The 18,082-nt window shown below is 59.1% G+C and overlaps 1 protein-coding gene across 1 annotated transcript in view; it reads left to right on the forward strand.

The window, feature by feature from the left end:
- The first annotated feature begins 2,840 nt into the window (after positions 1-2,840).
- The window catches only part of CSPG4 (chondroitin sulfate proteoglycan 4), a 29,191-nt gene continuing 13,949 nt past the window's right edge, over positions 2,841-18,082 (forward strand). Inside the window, exons 1-2 of the mRNA XM_032990399.2 lie at positions 2,841-3,012; positions 16,784-16,947. Of these exons, the coding sequence (XP_032846290.2) occupies positions 2,925-3,012; positions 16,784-16,947 (252 nt within the window). The 5' untranslated portion in view covers positions 2,841-2,924. The remainder of the gene's footprint in view (positions 3,013-16,783; positions 16,948-18,082) is intronic.

Below are 18,082 nucleotides of genomic sequence, written 5' to 3' on the forward strand. Positions count from 1 at the left end.
AGGGTTCTCCGGAGATTTAGCCCATCCTGAGTTATTCACACAGAGGCTACAGGACACAGGGGACAGCAAAGAGCAGCCCAGGAAATAGATGCCACGGACAGCTTTGCCCGTGCCAAGCAAACAGGGCACACTGTGACCCAGGGAAAGGGCTCCCGGCCCGGCCAGCCCATGCTGGGCTCGGATGTGGTGGATGAAGTGGGGCTCCCACAAGAGATGGGGCATCTGACAGGTGCCCAGCAGCCCTCTGCACCTCCCTCTGCACCGGCTACCTTGGAAACACATCTAAATAAAAGCTGGGCTTGGATAAATAATCACGTCCCGGGGCTGGCGGGCCATCCAGCACTGAGAGGGGGTGGGGGAGCAGCCCTGCGCCTGTGGGGGACGGAGACTGCTGCCGCCTCAACCACCAGCCCACCCAGCTGCAGAGGAAGGAAAGGATTTAATTTTTCTTATTTTTCCCCCAAGCCATCCTCAAAGCACCCCCCCCAGCAGGCACCCCAAGCCCGCAGCCCCCTGCCCGCCCCGGCAGCCGGGTTTCCTCGCGGTGGGCACTCACCAAAGGGCGAGGGCAGCTCCCCGCTGCCGGCAAATGGAGGTGGGGGCACCCAGGTATCGGCTCCCCGCGCCGGTAGCGGGCAAGCCCCGGTTGGAGCTGCCTTTTGGAGTGTGGGGGGAAGCATGAGGGTCCCTCCCCAGCAGCGCCGGAGCGGGTTTCGGTGCAGAGCTAAGCTGCCAGCCCTGCCTGAGTGCTCAAAGGCACCGCTCCACGCTGGCTCTGCCCCTCCGCCGCTCAGCCAGATGTTGGCTCGGAAAGGGAAAAACAAATCCCCAGCTGCTGCCAGGACCTGGCTGAGGGATAGCAAATGTGCTGGCCAGATGCGGGGCACGGGGCTATGCCTGGGGGCTCCGGTGAGGGGGGGGCAGCCCCCACGCAGCCTGAAGCAGCAGCACCCAGGCTGCCGCGGGGACTTGGTGGGGACATTTCTCTGGATAACACATGAGGTTTCAACCAGAGGTTGTCATTTCCTTATTGGAAGGGGAAAAAATAATAATAATAAAAAAGGCAGTGAAGGTTTTACTCTGTCCTTGCCGTGACCAGGTTTGCCTCTGATATTTTCCCACCAGCCTCCTCCCGTTCAATGCCGGGTGACACTGAAGCCAGTGTGGCCAGCAAGTGGCAATCCCTGCTGTGGTGGGCTGGTGTCCTGCTGCTGGAGCAGGACAGAGGCAGGAGCCAGCCAGCAAGCATCCCCAAGGCAGAGGATGCTCAGGGTGCTTGGAGCCATCTTCTCTTTGCTCAGGCTGTACTTTGTCCGAGGCCAATGTTCTCCTGGCAAATGGTGGCTCGTCCCCAGTGCCACAGGGAGCAAAGCCAGCCTGGGGATGGGGAGCCAGGAGCAAACGCTTGCTGGGGGGGTTGGAGATGGTCCTGGGGGGTTGGAGGTGGTCCTGGTGCATCCTTCCAGAGATGGGAGTGGGACCTCCTGTGCCAAGTGGGCAGGAGAGGTGGGGACGCGTTCAGCCTGTCTGTTATCCATGAATAATGATGGAGACAGTCGAGATCAAACATTCACCCGAAAGGCCAAGTCGTGCACGCCTCTATCCCTCAATCAGCACTTAACAAGGCAAAGAGCGGTGGACCTCTGAGGACAGAAAGCAAAGCAACACAGAGGTCCTCAGTAGACCTTGAGATAAAAAGCAGGAAAGGGAATACTTGACAAAATTGAATCTGTACAAATCAGCAAGTCTAGATAATACGTAACCCCCAGACTAAATAGAATTAGCTAATGAACTTACTGAGCCCCTGACAATTACTCATAAAAAGTTACTGAGAAGATGGCACATCCCAGGTTTATTTAATGTCTTTATTAATGATCTGAAAGCAAGAGTAAACAACAAATTAATTATGTTTGCAGATGACTGTAAGCTGGAAGGTGTTGCAAACACTGCCAAAGACAGCAAAGTCACACCAAGGGCCCTAAAGAGGTTGGAAATAAACCAGCAGGAAACAAGCCGCACGTAATCCATCAGTGAAACACAGCACGGGGGAAAAAGGACCTGAAATTCAGACAGCCAGGAGGAAGGAGGGGTGTGCTGCGCAAGATCCGAGCACGAGGCCAGGAGCAGCTTTGGAGGGAGATGGAGAGATGGGAGACGAGCTGCACCGTGAGCCAGGGGAGCCCCGAAACCCACTGGGGCTCGGCAGGATGAGGAGCAGGGACCCAGGCTGGGTGGGACGCTGCGTCGCTGAAAGGTTGTGACCTCGAACTGAACACGTGTGGCATCATCTTTGCACTGGGGGGAGAAGTTGGAAAGCTCTTTTTCCCAGTGCCACGCTAGCATGGTTGGACTGTTATGAACCCCGAAGGCCGAGGATCATCCCGATTGCCTTTATTCCTGCTGAGAGAGGTGCGAGGTTTAGAGAGCTGCTGCGGCAGGCGGCAGGGAAGGCGGCACGGCGGCAGGCAGGCCGGGAATGGGTAACACGGCTTCGGGACCGAGCCGCTCCTCTGGGTCTTCATGGGCACCAGGAGCTGGGTTTGCTCCCCGAAAAGTGTCTGGGGAGAGCCACGGATGCCCTGCTTCGCCCAGAGGTGCCTCCAGAGCCACCCATCACACCCTATATCGGGCTCCTTCCCCCCTCGGCGGCAGCAGTGGCCGCTCCTCCCTCGCCTCGCCCCGGCGGGAACAAGGGTGCTTTGAGCAGCGGGTGGGCGGGGGCCTCTAGCCCTTTAAGAGAGAAAATTGACTTTGTAATCTGAGCGAATTCCTCCTTTCTGACAGGCGGGAGAAGTTACGAGTCCCTCCCTCACTCCGCTTTATTAAATATAGTAGTAGCAGCAGCCCTCGCCTGGAAGCGGGCGCTGGCGGAGGCTGTGCTCTGCCCGGAGCCCTGAGCCGCTGCTCCAGCCCCTGGGGACACCATGGGTGCCCGAGGTGGCATCGCCACGCTGCTGCTGCTGCTGCTGGCCTGCCAGCACCAGCCCCTCCACGCGGGACCCCCGCCCGGAGGTAAGCCCCGTTCCTCCAGCCCCCCCCCCGAGGGATGGAGCGGTGAGAAACCCGGGGGGGCGGGTAAGGCTCATCTTCGGGTGCATGGGGTGGGCTGGGAGGGATGGGGACCCAGCGGCAAGCGGTGTGGGCACCCAAGGGTGCTGGCTGTCCCTCCTTGAGGTGTGGGGGGGCCTGTCGCCAAGCTGGCAGGAGCAAGGAGAGGCGGCTGTTTTGGGGCAGGGTGTTTTGTCCAGGTTACCCTGCAGGGAAAGCCGAGGGAGGGAGCGGGGCTGCTGACCCACGGCGGCTCTCAGGGATGCTGTGTACCCCGCCTGGGTCTGGTGCTTCCCCCAGGGCCACACGCGAGCGTGGTGCTGGGTGGGATGGAGCTCGCTCCCCGCACACATGCAGGAGCCGCAGGGCTTTGGTCTGTGCCGTGGGCAGCCCACGGGAGAAAGGCACCTTCCCTGCTCTGCCATGGGGATGGAGCATGGCCACGTCCTGCAGCCCCAGCGGGGAAAGCCAGCCCTCCCTTGCCTGTGTTTGGCCTTGCCACAGTAGCTGTCTGCGAGGGCAGCCCCCCTCATCTGAGGAACAGGGGTTTGGAGGGCGCCGGTGCAGGGCTGGACAGCATTTGTCAGGGTGTGGGTTACCTCCCGGCTCTGCTCCGTCCGTCTGTCCTGCGCTCCCCGGGGTGGCTGGGTGCATGGGGCGAGGGGCTCGCCTCTCCTGCTGGCACAGCCCCAGAGGGGTGCAGGATCACCCCCCGGGTGATGAGGCACCAGGGACCACCCGGGGCTGAGGGTGTCCCCCAGGAGAAGGAACCACGGTGCCGCAGGACGGGCTGGCCCCCGGCAGCGGGGAGGGCAGGGGACTCTAGCTGCTACAACAGGGACAGAGCTGGTCAGCGGGGTTACTGCAGGGCACGGGCTGGGCGGGGAGCAGAGAGGGTGATTTATATCCAGTTTTCCCCAAGAAGTGGCCAGGTTTGACCACACAGCTCTTGGCACGGCGGCGTGCCCTGCCGCAGCATCACGACGGCTGTCCCACAGCCCTGGGCCCACCCTGCGCCTCCTCCTCCCTGCGCCTTCTGCCTCCTGCTCCCTCCCCTGCCCCGGGATGCTTGTACCTGCAATGGTCCAAGCCTCAGCAGGCTCTGCGGGGTCTGGACATGCATCTCACCCTCCTCCGGACAGGTCTGCACCTTAGCCTGACCCTCCAAGCTGTGTTTGGGGTCTAACCAACCATTCGCACTGGGTCAGCCGCATCTGCAGCTTTAGAAGTGAAGTTTAAAAGCACCTTCTTTTTTCCTAACTCACCCAAAAACTAACATCTCACTGGGCGGTTTCTCTTCCCCAAACATCCCCCTGGGTGCTGGGGTTCTGACCAGCTGTGGGGCAAGGGCTTGCTCCAAGCAGTTTCCAAAGGAATTCATGACCACCTCTGGTCTTTTGCTTCCCAAACATCTTCTGCATCCAAGCCTGTGTCAGTGCAGGGAGGACGAGGCCAATCCCAGAGCCCAGCCTTGTGGCCCTCAGCACCTGCAAGGTCCCTGCAGGTCCCTTTTTGTCCCCATTCCCCCCACAGCAAGCAGGTGGCCTCCGGGACACACTCCTTTCCTTCCCTCAGGCCTTGTTCCTTCTTTTTTTTTTTTTTTTTTTTTTTTTCCATGCACCAAACTATGAGGATGCCTGGCAAGCCAAGTGGAAAAAAAATCCCTTTTGTTAATGAACAAAGTGGTCTTCTTCCTTCCAGCCCTGATCTTTCCATCCCAGGCAGGGATTTCACCACGCGGAACCATTGCCCGCTCAGGTGTCCAGGATGGCTCCCGGAGCTGCCCTGGCACTCCTGAGCTCTTTCATGGTGGATGGGCTGGAGCAACCCCAAAAATCAGGACGTGGCTTTCACTGGCACCTGCCAACCCCCACCCCAGATTCCCCCCCAGGTAACACCACCCATGGCCAGGGCACAGCTCCAGGGATCAGTGAGCATCTGCCTGGCGTGGACCCGCAGGGCTGGGACAGGAGATTACGCCCATTTTCTGATGTGCTGGGGACTATTTGTGCACCCAGCTGAAGCAGACAAGCCAGCCGGCACCCCGGGCTTGGGCACCAGCTTCCCACAGGCTCCCTGCCCTCGGGAGCATCCCTGCTGAGACCACCAGCGCCTGTGCCAGGCGTTCCCATGGGCTGCCTGCCCTGGGACATCCCTCCATCCTCATCAGGGAGAGCCACGCCAGCCATCAGCAGTGTGCCGGGCACGGGGCTGGGGACAGGCTTGGTTTTAGGGGTGAAGCCTGTGTTTTGTGTTGCCTTCAAGCCCAGGTTCGGGGGCCTGGGCTTTCTGCCCAGCCCGAAATGGAAAGAGTCACCATGCACATCAACAAACACTAGATTATATCAAAAAAACAAAAAAATACTCGTAAAACTTGTCCTCTTGACATCTGAGTGTGAAGCTTTAGTAAACTGTTTTTAGACAGCCTGACTCGCCTCCGGTTCCCAGCGAGGTCACCCGCGGGCTGAGCTCCCCCTTCCCCAAAAACCCTCTCGCTAGGGGTTTGTAATGAGGAGGGGTGCAGGGGGAAGAAGGAATCAGATGCGTGGGGTCTCTGTGGACAACATTCACCCCGAGCTTCCAGCAAGGGGGTGCCAAAAATGAGACCCCCCCAGTCTCGGGTGGACCCAACAGAGGTGGTGGGGGTCCCAGGGGGAGAGTGTGGCCCCGGTTTGTCCATGGCTGCCCCGTGCAGGGTAACTGCTCATGGGCAGGGAACTTTTCTGCCCCAGGGTACCCAGACAGGACCGCTCCGTCCTTATCCAGGGTTATCAGATCTAGGGACCCGCCTCGGCTATTCCTCTCCTCCACTTTTGGAGACCCGGCCGATTTATTCAAACTTTCTTTTCTGTGAATGCGCCACATGTTTTGAGGTCATAGCTCCAAGCAGCTGGAAAAGTTTCCAGCTGATGGGAAAGAACAGGAAAATGGCTGAAAAGGGGGGAGAATGCAAACTGGTATCGTGGGAATCGGGGAGGAATATTCTCATCTCACTCTTATATTTAGCAACAGAGGGCTGTGGGCAAATATATAATAAGCGCATTCCTCCGAGATCGCAGGACAGGGTTAAGCTCACCCAGAGGAACTAACGTCAGGTTGAAGGCTGGACAGTAACAGGACTTCAGAAGCGGTAGGCTAATCCTGTCTGTGTGCCTAAATAAAGCTCAAAGCACAGACTGTTCGCAGCAGGCGTTGGCTCAGCCCAGCCTCAGCTCCCAGGGGCCGCTCCCTCAGCCCTTTCCAGGTGCCTGGAGGAGCTGGGCTCCGACTTGTCTCCTTTTTGGGAAGCCAGCCCCACCGAGCGTTAGCATCACCCCCAGCCTTCAGCCGGGAAAGTCCTAGAAACTCCTTGGCTCGTATCTGTACACTTCCCGGGTCTCACCTGGCTGTCCCAGGCCATTTCCACCCTAGCAGGCACATGGCAAGCCTGCAGGCAGCACAGCCCAGTTTGCAACCACGCTCCTTCAGCACCCTGTACCTCCAAACCTCCCGGAGACACGGAGCGAGGAGGGAGCCCATCGGAGGCCCCTTATTCCCAAACCAGCCCTTCCCCGAGCCATCTTCACTGTGCCCAGCGCTTAGTTACACACTGCCACGCTGCACGGGGGTGGATGCCCCGCAGAGCTTTCCTAGGGTAAAAGTAACAGAAAAAATCACATCAAGAGAAATGTGTTGTGATCTTTCTCCCTGAGCTGTTGCGCTGGGTGTGGGCATGCCTCCATGGTGCTCTTTTTACTCACAAAGTTTGCAAATGGACCGGAGACTTTTGATTACAGTGTCACAACCAAGGGCTGTTTTGCAAAGCAGAGCCCAGAGTCAGGGCAGCTCTGGATTCTGCAAAGCCAGGCTTAAAACCAGAGGAACGGCACTACTGCAGCTCTTCCTGATGCCGGGATGGGGAGGATGCAGGTTTGCCTCCAGTTTGTCACTTATTAGCTGTCACACATCCTCAGGACAGACCAAATAGGGCCTCTGAGCCAACCAGCAGCGAGGTGGGGTAAAAGATGTTTTATGCCCCATGCCCTGGATTCAAGAGGGTGATAAATTCCCATTTTCCATCCTTCCTCCCCGGGTGTGTCCCCTGTGCCAGTTGTGCATCGCGCCGTGCAATACCTCTGGGAGCTGCCCTGCGCCCAACGGCTGCTCTTGGCTGCCTGACAGCTGGACAGACAGACAGTAGCAGACAGAAATCATCCCAGGGAAGGGAGGGCGCTGCCAAAAATCAATGGGAGCAGAAAAAGTCATGGGGCAAAGAAGTGGCCAGTCCCATCACGTGCCTCCATGCCAAGGAGACAGAAAAGTAACATTCCTCCATCACCGTGACTCACTGGCTGTTCACGGAGCCTTCGTGGGCTGTGAGTCAGCTCGGGATGGCCCCCGTGAATCCCTGCTGCTTCTTTTGCCCAAATCTTGGCTTTCTGGTGGTTGTTTTTCCTCTCTGCTGTGGGCACGCAGGGGGAAGGTGGGCGAGGCGGGGGGGTTGGTTGCGGTGCCATCCCCAGGCATGTTAATGGATGTTTCCATCTGTTCTTACGCTGTAACCCCCGCCCCGGTGATCCCCAGTGCACAGGCAGAAAGTGAGGGGAGGTCAGGAGGAATTTCTCATTCCCCTTCCCAGCCTCTTCCTGGGCTTCAGCCGGGCTTCTAGGTTTTCTTCATCCCATCCCACAGAAATTTCTGGGCTCACCAGGGTCATTTCCTCTGGGAGCCAGGGAGGAGAGAGGGAAGTTTTGGCCCGAGGTAGATGTGGCTGAGAAAAGCCTCCTGTCCTGCCCCGCAGCCCTGGGAGGGGATGTGCGCTCCTGCTTCCACACCCCCACAGCCCCACGCGGCCAGCTATACGTTCCCCCCGCGCTAGAAATAGAGCAGGCATTTATTTTCTCTATAAACATCACCCCGCGGCTTGTTTCTCATAGATGGAAAAGCCAGGGGGATAACAGGGCTAGGGAGGGGGAGGCAGTGTAGGGAGGGGGAACCTCCGAAAGAATGGGGAGAGAGAGAAGAAAGGAAAAGAGAAGGGAAGAGAAAGAGAAGAGAAGAGAAGAGAAGAGAAGAGAAGAGAAGAGAAGAGAAGAGAAGAGAAGAGAAGAGAAGAGAAGAGAAGAGAAGAGAAGAGAAGAGAAGAGAAGAGAAGAGAAGAGAAGAGAAGAGAAGAGAAGAGAAGAGAAGAGAAGAGAAGAGAAGAGAAGAGAAGAGAAGAGAAGAGAAGAGAAGAGAAGAGAAGAGAAGAGAAGAGAAGAGAAGAGAAGAGAAGAGAAGAGAAGAGAAGAGAAGAGAAGAGAAGAGAAGAGAAGAGAAGAGAAGAGAAGAGAAGAGAAGAGAAGAGGCAGAGATTTCAGCTCTAGAAAGGGTGAAAAAAATACTCATTTTCTTTGCAGTTAGAACTGCAAGGTAGACAATTTAGCACGTCAACCCCAGATGAGCAAAAAATATCCTCTCTTTCCCCTTCCACGTTCCCCCTCCCTGGCTGTGGAGACAGTTATCTCTGCCCCTAGCAGCACCCAGCACCTCCGAAAGCCCAACCCGGCCATGGCCCTTGTATCCCTGCAGGGTGCAGGGTGCTGGGGGGGGGGGGCTGCCCTGCCAGCACAGCTACAGCCAGATCACCCCGAGCTGCACATTTTAAAAGCTCCTTCCCTACCCCTGAGGACAGCGCTGGATGCTGAAATTAAAGCCGGCAGGTAGCTCCTGGCAGAACCTCGGCACCTCCCTCCGTGCGCCGCTCGTGCCCATCCTTCCCCCTTTCGCCCCAGTTTTGGCCGATACACACCACCCTCCCCCCCTCAATCTTGGCACTTCCAAGAGCCGTTTGACATAAGCAAGGCTGGGAAACATCGGAGCCTGGGCGGCGGGAGACGGGCCCCTCTCCAGCGCCGGCTGCGCTGTTTGTTGACAGCAGGCGAGGATCTCTCCGGTAACGTCCAGCCGTTCCAGGGATGCCTGTGAGCATCCCCTGGCTGGGTTCTGCCGCTCCTTCCCCCCGCCGGGGCTGGGGATGGGCTCGGGAACAGGCACCGGCTCTGTCGGGCAGGCAGGGACAGGATTCGGGGATCCGCGGGTGGGATGTGCGCCGTGGGTGCCCCGCTCCCCTGGTGACACAGCCTCCAGCCCAGGCTTCTCCCCAAGGTCCCCTTGCTCCTCCAGCGCTGGGCTGGCGGGGATTGTCCCCTCGTATGCCACCGCGTGCCCTCCTGCAGCTCGGCAAGCCCGTCCCTCGCCAGGTGGGAAGCTGCCGGTGCGGAGCTGGGGTCGGGAAAGCTGTGGGAGCACGGGCTGGGATGTGCAGGGTGGAGCAGGAAAACCTGCCAGCCGGCGAGAGAGGGGGAGATGACTTGGGAGAAAGAAAAAGAAAGAAAGAGAAGGGGAAAAAAATAGAACAAAACCCGACTTGGGATGGTTTGGAAACCACGTCCTCTGGGGCTGATACAATATTTCCAGGCCAACTTCTCCTGGCAGTGGGAGCCTGAGCAAGCCTGAGTCACGCTTCAGGGGACGGCACAAAAGCCCCATTGAGCCTCCCGCTTCCCCAAATCCTCCCACTTGTTCCCCTTGCTTTGCTTCCCAGGGCAAAAACTCCAACCACCACTTCCAGCTCAGACTTATTCCACAAGTTCCTCCAGAGGCGTTTAGCCACAGCTCATTAAAAGCTCTCCATCCCTGCTCCCGCACCCGCCAGGCTTCGGGGGTGCTCGCCTTGGGGTTGCGCCCCGCTAGCTCTTCCTAAGAGCACCATGACCTTTGTCGGGGGGGGGGACACAGCCGGTGTGCGGCCGGGGCTGTGGCAGTGCCAGCTCTCAGCTCCTTGCCCTCCCCTCCGTGGCTCTGCATCTGGCCGAGCAGGAGAGCGCAGGAAATACCATCAGTTTTAGGGCTGCTTGAATCATTGTAAAACCACGCTTGGATAAGCGAGGGCTGGAGCTCCGGAGCTCCAGCCAAGCCTCCTGGACCCCGCTTTATGGCCTCTAGCTATAGCAGCTCCTTCACGCTGCTCCGAAAGGGTGGGGAAGGCAGGCACACGCGCTGGGCAGGGGGTCGGGGGCTGGCAGGACACGGGGTGACACAGCAAGCCCCCCTCTCAGGCAGCACAGGATTAGCACCGGGGGCATGTTTTCTCCTAACCCCGAGTCCGTGGGCTGCAAAAAGGCTTTTTTTTTTTCCTTCCTGAAGCTGTCAGGCAGGAGCCGGGGGAAGGCGAGCGAGAGAGCAGCTGGCAGGGGAAGGGGGAGAGGAACTGAATTAATAAACACAGGCGGAGGGTTTCAAAGCAGTGCAGCGCAGCCAGAGGTAGGGGCGGATGATCTGCTTCGGGGGACAGGGACAGGATGGGGGCGAAGCAGAGCACCCCAGCCCAGGGGCTCTCCTCCACCGCCCGAAACAAGGGTGCTGGTCACTTCTGGCAAGAACTCAGTGGTCAGCAGCCCCGGGGAGGGCGATCGGCCGTGGCTTTGCTGGCGGTTTCCCGGGTGCTGCTTTCCAGCAATCTTCGCTGGCCGGCACTCCTGGAAAGCACCGGCCCCGGCCCTGGGGAACCCCAGAGCGAGCGAGGGCCAGGTGGAGGGTGGGAGGCGAGAGCCGGAGTTCTTATTCCCACTGCCGGGGTTTGAGAAGCACACACAGCCCTGGCTTGGGGTGTGGGAGCTGCGATCACTGTCTGGAGTCACAGAGGATGAAACCTGGAAGTGAAAAGACAAGAAGCCTTCCTCCATGCCAGGAGCTATTGCACCAGGGATGGATCCATGGGAATGACACCCCACCCTGTAAATCTTGAGGCTGATCCCCAGCAGTGGGAGGGCAGGGAGAGGCTTTTCCTGGGGCAGAGGCTGTTTGCTGGGCAGGTTCTGCCCTGTCCCAAATGCCTGAGCCCTTCCTGGGGGCAGCCCCGCGCTGCCTGCCGAGGAGGGTCCCGCCAGCGTGAGGGGGGCCATGGGATGGCCCCCAGCTCTCCGCTGGGCTTCGATGCCATCACTGCAGCCCAAGACCGGCTCATGTGTGACCTGTGTCCATTCACTGGGATTTCCTCACTGCGGAGACCCAAATAGGTGCTCAACCCTCACCCAGGTGCCCGCTCGGGTCTCTGGGCATCCCTGAAAGCAGCAGCCCCCCAGTTATCCCCCCCCCGACACCCCCTCCTCCCAGCAAAGCCCCAGCCAAACCTGAGGGCTGCTCTGCAGCGGCTGTGTTTGACTTAGCCTGCCTCGTAAGCTCCTCATTTCCTTCCCCGGCCATAAATAAAACCGCGCCGTAAAACGAAGGGAATGTGTAACATAATGAAGCCTTTCTCAGTAAGCCCATCGGATCCTTTCCTCCCTCGGCCCCTCCGCCCCGCGTGGGGACGGGGGCACAGCCCAGCCCCGCCACCGCCCGGGATGCAGCCGGGGCGCGGGGGGGCTGCGGGTCCCCGTTGGGCATGGCAGAGCCAGGCTGGGGAAATTAGGGAGGCTGAATCCCGGGGCCACCCACGGCGGAGGCAGGAGGGCTGGTCCTGCCCACCCCGCCTGCGCTGGGAGCAGGGATGGGAGCTCACCCCCAAGCTGCTGCAGGGGGGGATCAGGAGGGGTTCAAGCTGTCAAGCAGCATCCCCAGGGCTGGGCAGCTGTCCCCAAACCCCTCTGGGGTTTGCATCCCCCCAACCCCTCCAGTGTTTGCACAGCGGGTGGGTGCAGCGCAGTGCGAGCTCGCTACCTTATAAAGCCATTAAAATGAAAAAAAAAAAAATAAAAAAAAAAAAATAAACAAACCAACCCCAAACAACTCAGAGTGCCTCGAAACAAGCTCCTGACGCTGCAGAGGAGGAATGCACCGGGCTGGCTGCGGGGGTGCCCCGGCAGCATCCCATGAGAGGAGGGGCTCAGCAGCACCGGGCCCGCCACCGGCACAGGGGCCGCTTGTTGGCACCGGCCGGCGGGCAGGAAGGGGGGCAGCCGGCGGGCAGGGCTGCACCGGCGGCCGCACAAACCCGGGGCTGTTCGGGCAACAAGGAGCCTTCACTCCCCGGCTGTTTTTCCACCGTCAGAAAACTGGTGTGGCCGGGGTGGGAAGCGGCTGCAAACACAGAGAGCCTTTGAAGGGCTTGGGGGGGGGGGACATGTGTGTGTGCTCACGGGGCTCTCCTGGCACCCGCTCCGGTAATTAAAGAGCTGTTTTAATGATTTCCAGACCCCTCCCTGCAAACACACACGGGCCACTAGCCCTGGCCCCCACCTGCCCCCCACCGCAGCCTGAATGAAGCCTTGTTGAGCGGCCAGCCCCTCCCCGGCGCCGTGGCCCCTCTCCCCGGGCAGGGTTTGCTCCGCTCCTTCCTCCTCAGCCTGAGCATCCTCCTCCAGGCAGAGCAACAGGAGTCCCTGCAGCCCCTCGGGGACTCGTTTCTATCCCCCACACACCGATGCCCCTCCTCGTGTACACCCCAAAACGCATCCAGCCATCCCGAGGGCAGGGCTGGGGATGCCTGAGCTGGGGTAGGAGCCTGCAAGTGGGGAAGGCATCCATCCACCAGCTCACATTTCCCCCTGCACACCCAGGAGACGTCCCCCCCGACTCCGAAAAACACTCGTGGCCAGCACCGGTTCGCTCTGCAAACCCTCGCGCTGAGCTGTGTGAGAGCTTTCCCTTGTCTGGGCCGGGAGTTGGCTCCTCCATCCTCCTACGTGCCGGGGAGGAGGTGGGAGAAGTTTGTGTGCTGAGACGTTAAAACATGGAGGAGAGCCCAAACTGGCCCCGCTGAGCCCCAAAGCAGCCCAGGGAGCCCCCCAGTCTGGAGCCCCCCAGGCAGACGGGGTTCCCTTCCCCTCTGCGGTGCTGCCCAGCACCGGGCGCTGCCGGACCAGGCTCGCTCGGGGGCTGTGGTGCCAAAAACTCCCTAAACACCAAAAAACAGTAATCAGAGAGGCCAAACCCGCCGTGTTTTCAAGCGGAGGAGCAGAGGGAGAGGGCCAAGACGTCCCGGACCCGGCGCGTGGCCGACGTCTGGGGTGGGTGCCAGGGCAGCACCGGCTCGCACACAGCCCTCGCTTGTTCGCCGGCCCCGGGAGGAGCCGAGCACACCCAGGACCTCGCTCCCAGCCCCTTGCTCAGAGATTTTGGCTCATCTCCTTGTTTTTTTCAATGCACAAAAAAAAAAAAAAAAAAAAGTAAAAAAAAATAAAAAACCCAATGACACTGCAGGCTATAATCTGCTGGCTGCTGGCCGGCTGCTTGGAAACTCTGACGGAGGCCCCTCTCGCCTCGTCAACGCGTTTCCATCGGCCTGGCAAGGCAGGGGCAGCGATTTCCTGCAGGACACAGCAAGCTGGGAACATTGATTATTTTTAGCCGAGGCGAGCAGGACAATTGGGGTGCCCACCCGGACCCATAGCCAGGACATGTAGACCTGCTGCTCCCCATGACAAGGGAGGAAGAGCCAGCTCAGACATCCCCATCCAGGAATGAGGCTCGGCTTCGGGCATGGCATGCCCACGGCATGATCGTAGCACCCTTAGATCACCTGAAAAAAATGCTTTTGGGACACGGGCGTGTAGTTGCATGGGGCAATCCTGGGATGCTCAGCTGCAGCCAGCCCATGGATGGGGCTGGGTGCCTGGGGAGGGGTCCCTGCTCTCTCCAGACGTGCCCAAATCGGAGCTGGCATCCAAGTGATTGGTTGGAGTGGTGCACCCTGTGCCATGGAGGCTCCTCCAGGGTGACATGCTTTCGAGAAAAAAAAAAAAAAAAAAAAAATTCCAGTAAGCCATATTTTCTGTGCCTTTTGCAATGTGGAGGGCAAGGAAGAGAGGAGAAGGAGGTGAAAAGCTGCAAGTCCCCTGTGAAAGATAAATGCCACAGGTCGAGCGGCGTTTGCATCCTGGCCGGGCTGCTGAGCAGGGAAGGAGAGCGGCCCTGAAAGAAAACAGGAACTTGGGAAGACAAACAGCAGTAACTCACACTGCTCTGCTGCCGGAGAAAAATCCCAGCGCCTCCTGGATCCAGGCAAGGGTCCCTCCTCCCTCCCCCAGCAAACAGCACTGCTCCCCTGGGCATCCACGCTTTCCGTAACTTTTTATTAGTAGCATTTTATGAGAGAAAGAGAAGGGAAGCATCTCTGGCAGCTTTGGGAGAACGCAGGCGGGACAAAATGTGCGGATTGCAGGAGCTGCTGCCCCTTGTCACACTAGAAAAGAGGCTGGCTGTGCTGGACCGGCTCCTCCAGCCCCAAAACATGGTCCCAGCACCCACGGTGAGACGCTGCCTGGCCCCTGGGCTGGCAGAGTTGCTGCTGGTGGGTCTGGCCCTGGCAGAGCTTTCACTGCCCGTGACAGCAGCCGCTCAGTGCCCATCTGAAGAGCACGTTTTTTGGACTAGGGGAAGCCACAAAACCAAAATGTAGCAAAAGATCTGGTGGGAGCTGGAGCAGCGAACATGCATGTACAGGGGAACCTCGACGGGAGCCAGCACGTAACGCACACGCGATGTCTCCGGGGACCACAATATATTGCACACATGTGCGCACGGCCGCCTGCGTCTGTGCAAGGAGGGAGAGGAAAACTCCCTTTTGCAATGTGCCGCGTCGCTCCTGCTCACCAAATGCGGGGATGAGGTGATGCCAAGAGCCCCAGCGCCCAGCACAGCAGCTCCCACCACCCTCGGCCACCGAGCAAGGCACGCGGGGGCTGGCTGCTTTTGTGAGGACCACTGGAAGGAGGGAGCAGGTCAGGAGAGAACAGAGCCCTTCACAGCCTGGTGAAGAATAGCAAAGCTCCTCTGAGTCACTGGTTGGGCCGAAGAGGACAAGGAAGCCAAAGTGCCCTGTGCCAACGGCAGGCACGAGGGCCAGGAAGTGAGCAGGCTTGAGTAAGGCGCGTTGGCAGCCCTGCCCTGGGCTGAGCAAAGGGCTTGCTATTAAAGCAATAGATATTTCCATGCTGCCATTTCAGAGCGGGTGGGGTGACGGTCCTTGCAACACCCACGTTATTCTCCCAGACCCCAGAAGAAAGCTGAGGCGCTTCCTCTGCTGCCAGAGGCAGGAAATTATTTTTTTGTGGTGTCCTGGGCAAGGAGGTCTCTCCGTTCCTGAAGGGCTGAGAAGAGCAGCTCCCACCCAGGGCACCGCAGAGCTCAGCTCTGAAGAAAACGCAATAAACCAAAGCAGAGTGTTCCAGCTCTGCCCCTGCCAGGCAAACCCTCACCATCACCTCTAAGGATGGGCTCGTTTCAAACCCGCCGTGACTGCGGGATGAGTTTTCACTCGCTGCACCACCCCATGAGCAAAGCCTGCCTGCCGGAGCAGGGTGGGCCTGCCCAGTTTCCTGCCTGTTCCCACCCCGATCAGCCCCACAGAAATTTGGGCAATAAGTAAATGCAACCAGGGAAGCAGCTGTAAGAGCACACATGGGTGTTTACAGCCAGACCTCCCCATGCAGGAGCCTGGTTTCACCCCAGCGCCGAACCTCCATCCCTGCCTCTGCCAAAGGAGAGCAGGGGCTGGGCTGGCACGCTCGGAGAAGCCAAAGCCTCATCCTCGTTGCCCCATGGCACCTCAGCAGTCTGCATGTGGGACCCCAAACACAAGTGTGGGTCTGCAGCTGGGTGGATTTGATGACAATAAGTGCACTGGTGAAGTATAGCAGGAAAGCTCCGCACGTATAAACTCGAGCACAGCAGGCTTGTGGCTACATATGGACTGAAAATGTGCCTGTTCACCCTTCCAACAGATCCTCACCAAACATTTACAGCTTACAGGTCTTCTGAATGTTTATGCTTCACCGTGCAAGTGCAGAGTTAACTTTGCCATGGGTGGCTCCGGAGCTAACCAGGATGGGTGGCAGTGCATCGCAGACACACGCATTTAATGTGCATGCCCTGCGCACGCGTGCGTTGAGCCAGCAAAAAAAAAAAAAAAAAAAGCATAAGCGCTCTAAAATTAAGCCTTGCCGCTCCCTGTGCTTTTAATTCTCCCCTCTCCCATGTATGCCCTGTGACACAGTCTTTCATTTCATGACCGCATGCCATTGTGCTGAGTCCCTGCAAGGCTGATGTATACTGGGCGTTGAACGCGTTCCAGCCGCAACTTCAGGCGCCCTGTTTGAGCCAAGGTTTCCATACGGTCTCGCATCCACATATGGATCGCAGACGCACGCGCTTGTTCCTCCAGCACTGACAGAGCAGCCACCTTTCAGGGTGAACGTCAGCAATGTTTGGATGATAGAGAGAGCTGTTAGACATAGGGAGAGGAGCAGAGCGGGGTGTTGGGCTGACCCGGTGGCATCCTAGGGCTCCCACGCAGCATCTCTCTGTTTGGCAGCGATTGGCACCGGTCGGGGAATCCGGCCACTACACGACACGGACACGGCTGGAAGAGTGTGTATTCCTCCAAAGGGAATGCAGCTGTGGCAGAAGTGGGAAAGACTCATTAGGGTAACAGCTCGCCTGCTAACGCTCAGGAACTCGGCCTGATCACGGATGCTATTGCATCTGGCCTGGCCAAATAACAGGGGGAAGGTTCCTCTACATGCTGCACGGGCAAGGAGAAACACAACTTCTGCCTCACCACCCAGCCCCTAGAAACCCCTTCCCCTAAGAAAATCAGAAAACACACTCCCCTGAGGGTCCTTCCAGGCTGCTGGGCTCCAGCACCCTGTCACAGGGCAAATGGGGAAGGACTGGTGGATGGGCTTGGGGGGCTGCAGATTCACAGCGCCCACGCAGACAGGGCTTGCGGGAGGTGTCCTGCCCTGCCTGACCCTCTCCCTTTTCTCCCCAGCCTCTTTCTTCGGGGACAGCTACGTGGAGATGCCGCTGGCGGACGCCTCGCGCACAGTGCGGCTCCGCCTGCAGCTGTACACCAGCCAGAGGAGTGGGCTGCTCTTCCTGGCCGCCGGCCAGCCCGACCACCTCCTGCTCCAGCTGCGAGCCGGCAGCCTGCAGGTCAGCACCCCGGCACCCCGCTCCCCCGTGCCAGCCAGGGTCTGTGGGTCAGGGCTTCACCCAGCGCAAGGATAAAGGGGCAGCACCCAAAAGTAGCAGCCCATGGGGCAAGACGCAAGCATGGGCAGCTCAGCTGCCAAGCCCCCCTGCCAGGGGATGTTCAGAGTTCAAGAGGAGAGTGGACAGAGTTTTGGGAGAATCGGTTAAATACGGAGAAACAGGCTCCCGCTGGGAAGCTCCTCACCCACGGCCTGGGGTGATGTTGGGGAGCATCATGGAGACGCCCAGCCACTGGCACCCTGTGCGCATTGCGCGGTCCGACGTGGTGCACAGCACCCTCAGGGTGCAAGGGGTTAGTGAAGAGAAGGGATGAGCCAAGAGAGCCCAGAGAGAGGAGAGGTCTTCATCAGCAGACTCCCCCATCCCACCCAAATGGGGCATGGGAAAGGACAGAAGAAGAAAATTCCCTCTTGTGGTTGTGGTGTTGGCCTCCACCATGAAGGAAAAGAACAGGGAGCACCCGAGGCACACATCCCGCCTCTCTTGCAGCCTGGGCTGGGCCACCAACCACATCTAAACCGAAGCAGGAGAGCGAGCGAGCAGCTGGCCGGAGGTCTCCCTAATGCAGACCGTGTGTCTCGGGGTCCATCCGCTAACCCTGTACTTAGACAGGCTCCAGGCTGCTGCCTGTGGGGAGCAAAGCCTGCTATTTCCCCTGTCAGCTCCCAGGGCAAGGGCTGGAAACAGCCCAGGCTGCAGGGCTGGAGGGCAGCAAGCAGGATGGAGCAGGGAAAGGGGAGCCGGCATCTGGCAAGGGCTCCTCCGTGGTAGGGGGGTGGTGAGGGGGAAAGGGAGAGCCCAGCAGTGGGGCAGCAGGATGGGAAGATGGAGGACCCCAGGGAAATAGCCCAGAGAGTGGGGTTTGCTGAGAAAGAGTGAAGAAGGAGAGAAATTCAGAGAGCAGGACAGAGGAGGTATGCCTACAGGGAGGTCTAGCTGGGGAGGGAGGGACATGCACAGAGGGGGAAGAGGGCAGGGCGAACGGTAGCGAGCAGAGGGACCACAACCCTTGTGAGCCCCCAGGAACAGTCCACACTTCAGTAGGTATTTCTGGTAGGTGGAGAGGTGTCTTCTG

This window comes from Tyto alba, unplaced genomic scaffold (genome assembly GCF_018691265.1).
Source record: "Tyto alba isolate M040663 unplaced genomic scaffold, T.alba_DEE_v4.0 Super-Scaffold_41, whole genome shotgun sequence".
NCBI lineage: Eukaryota > Metazoa > Chordata > Aves > Strigiformes > Tytonidae > Tyto > Tyto alba.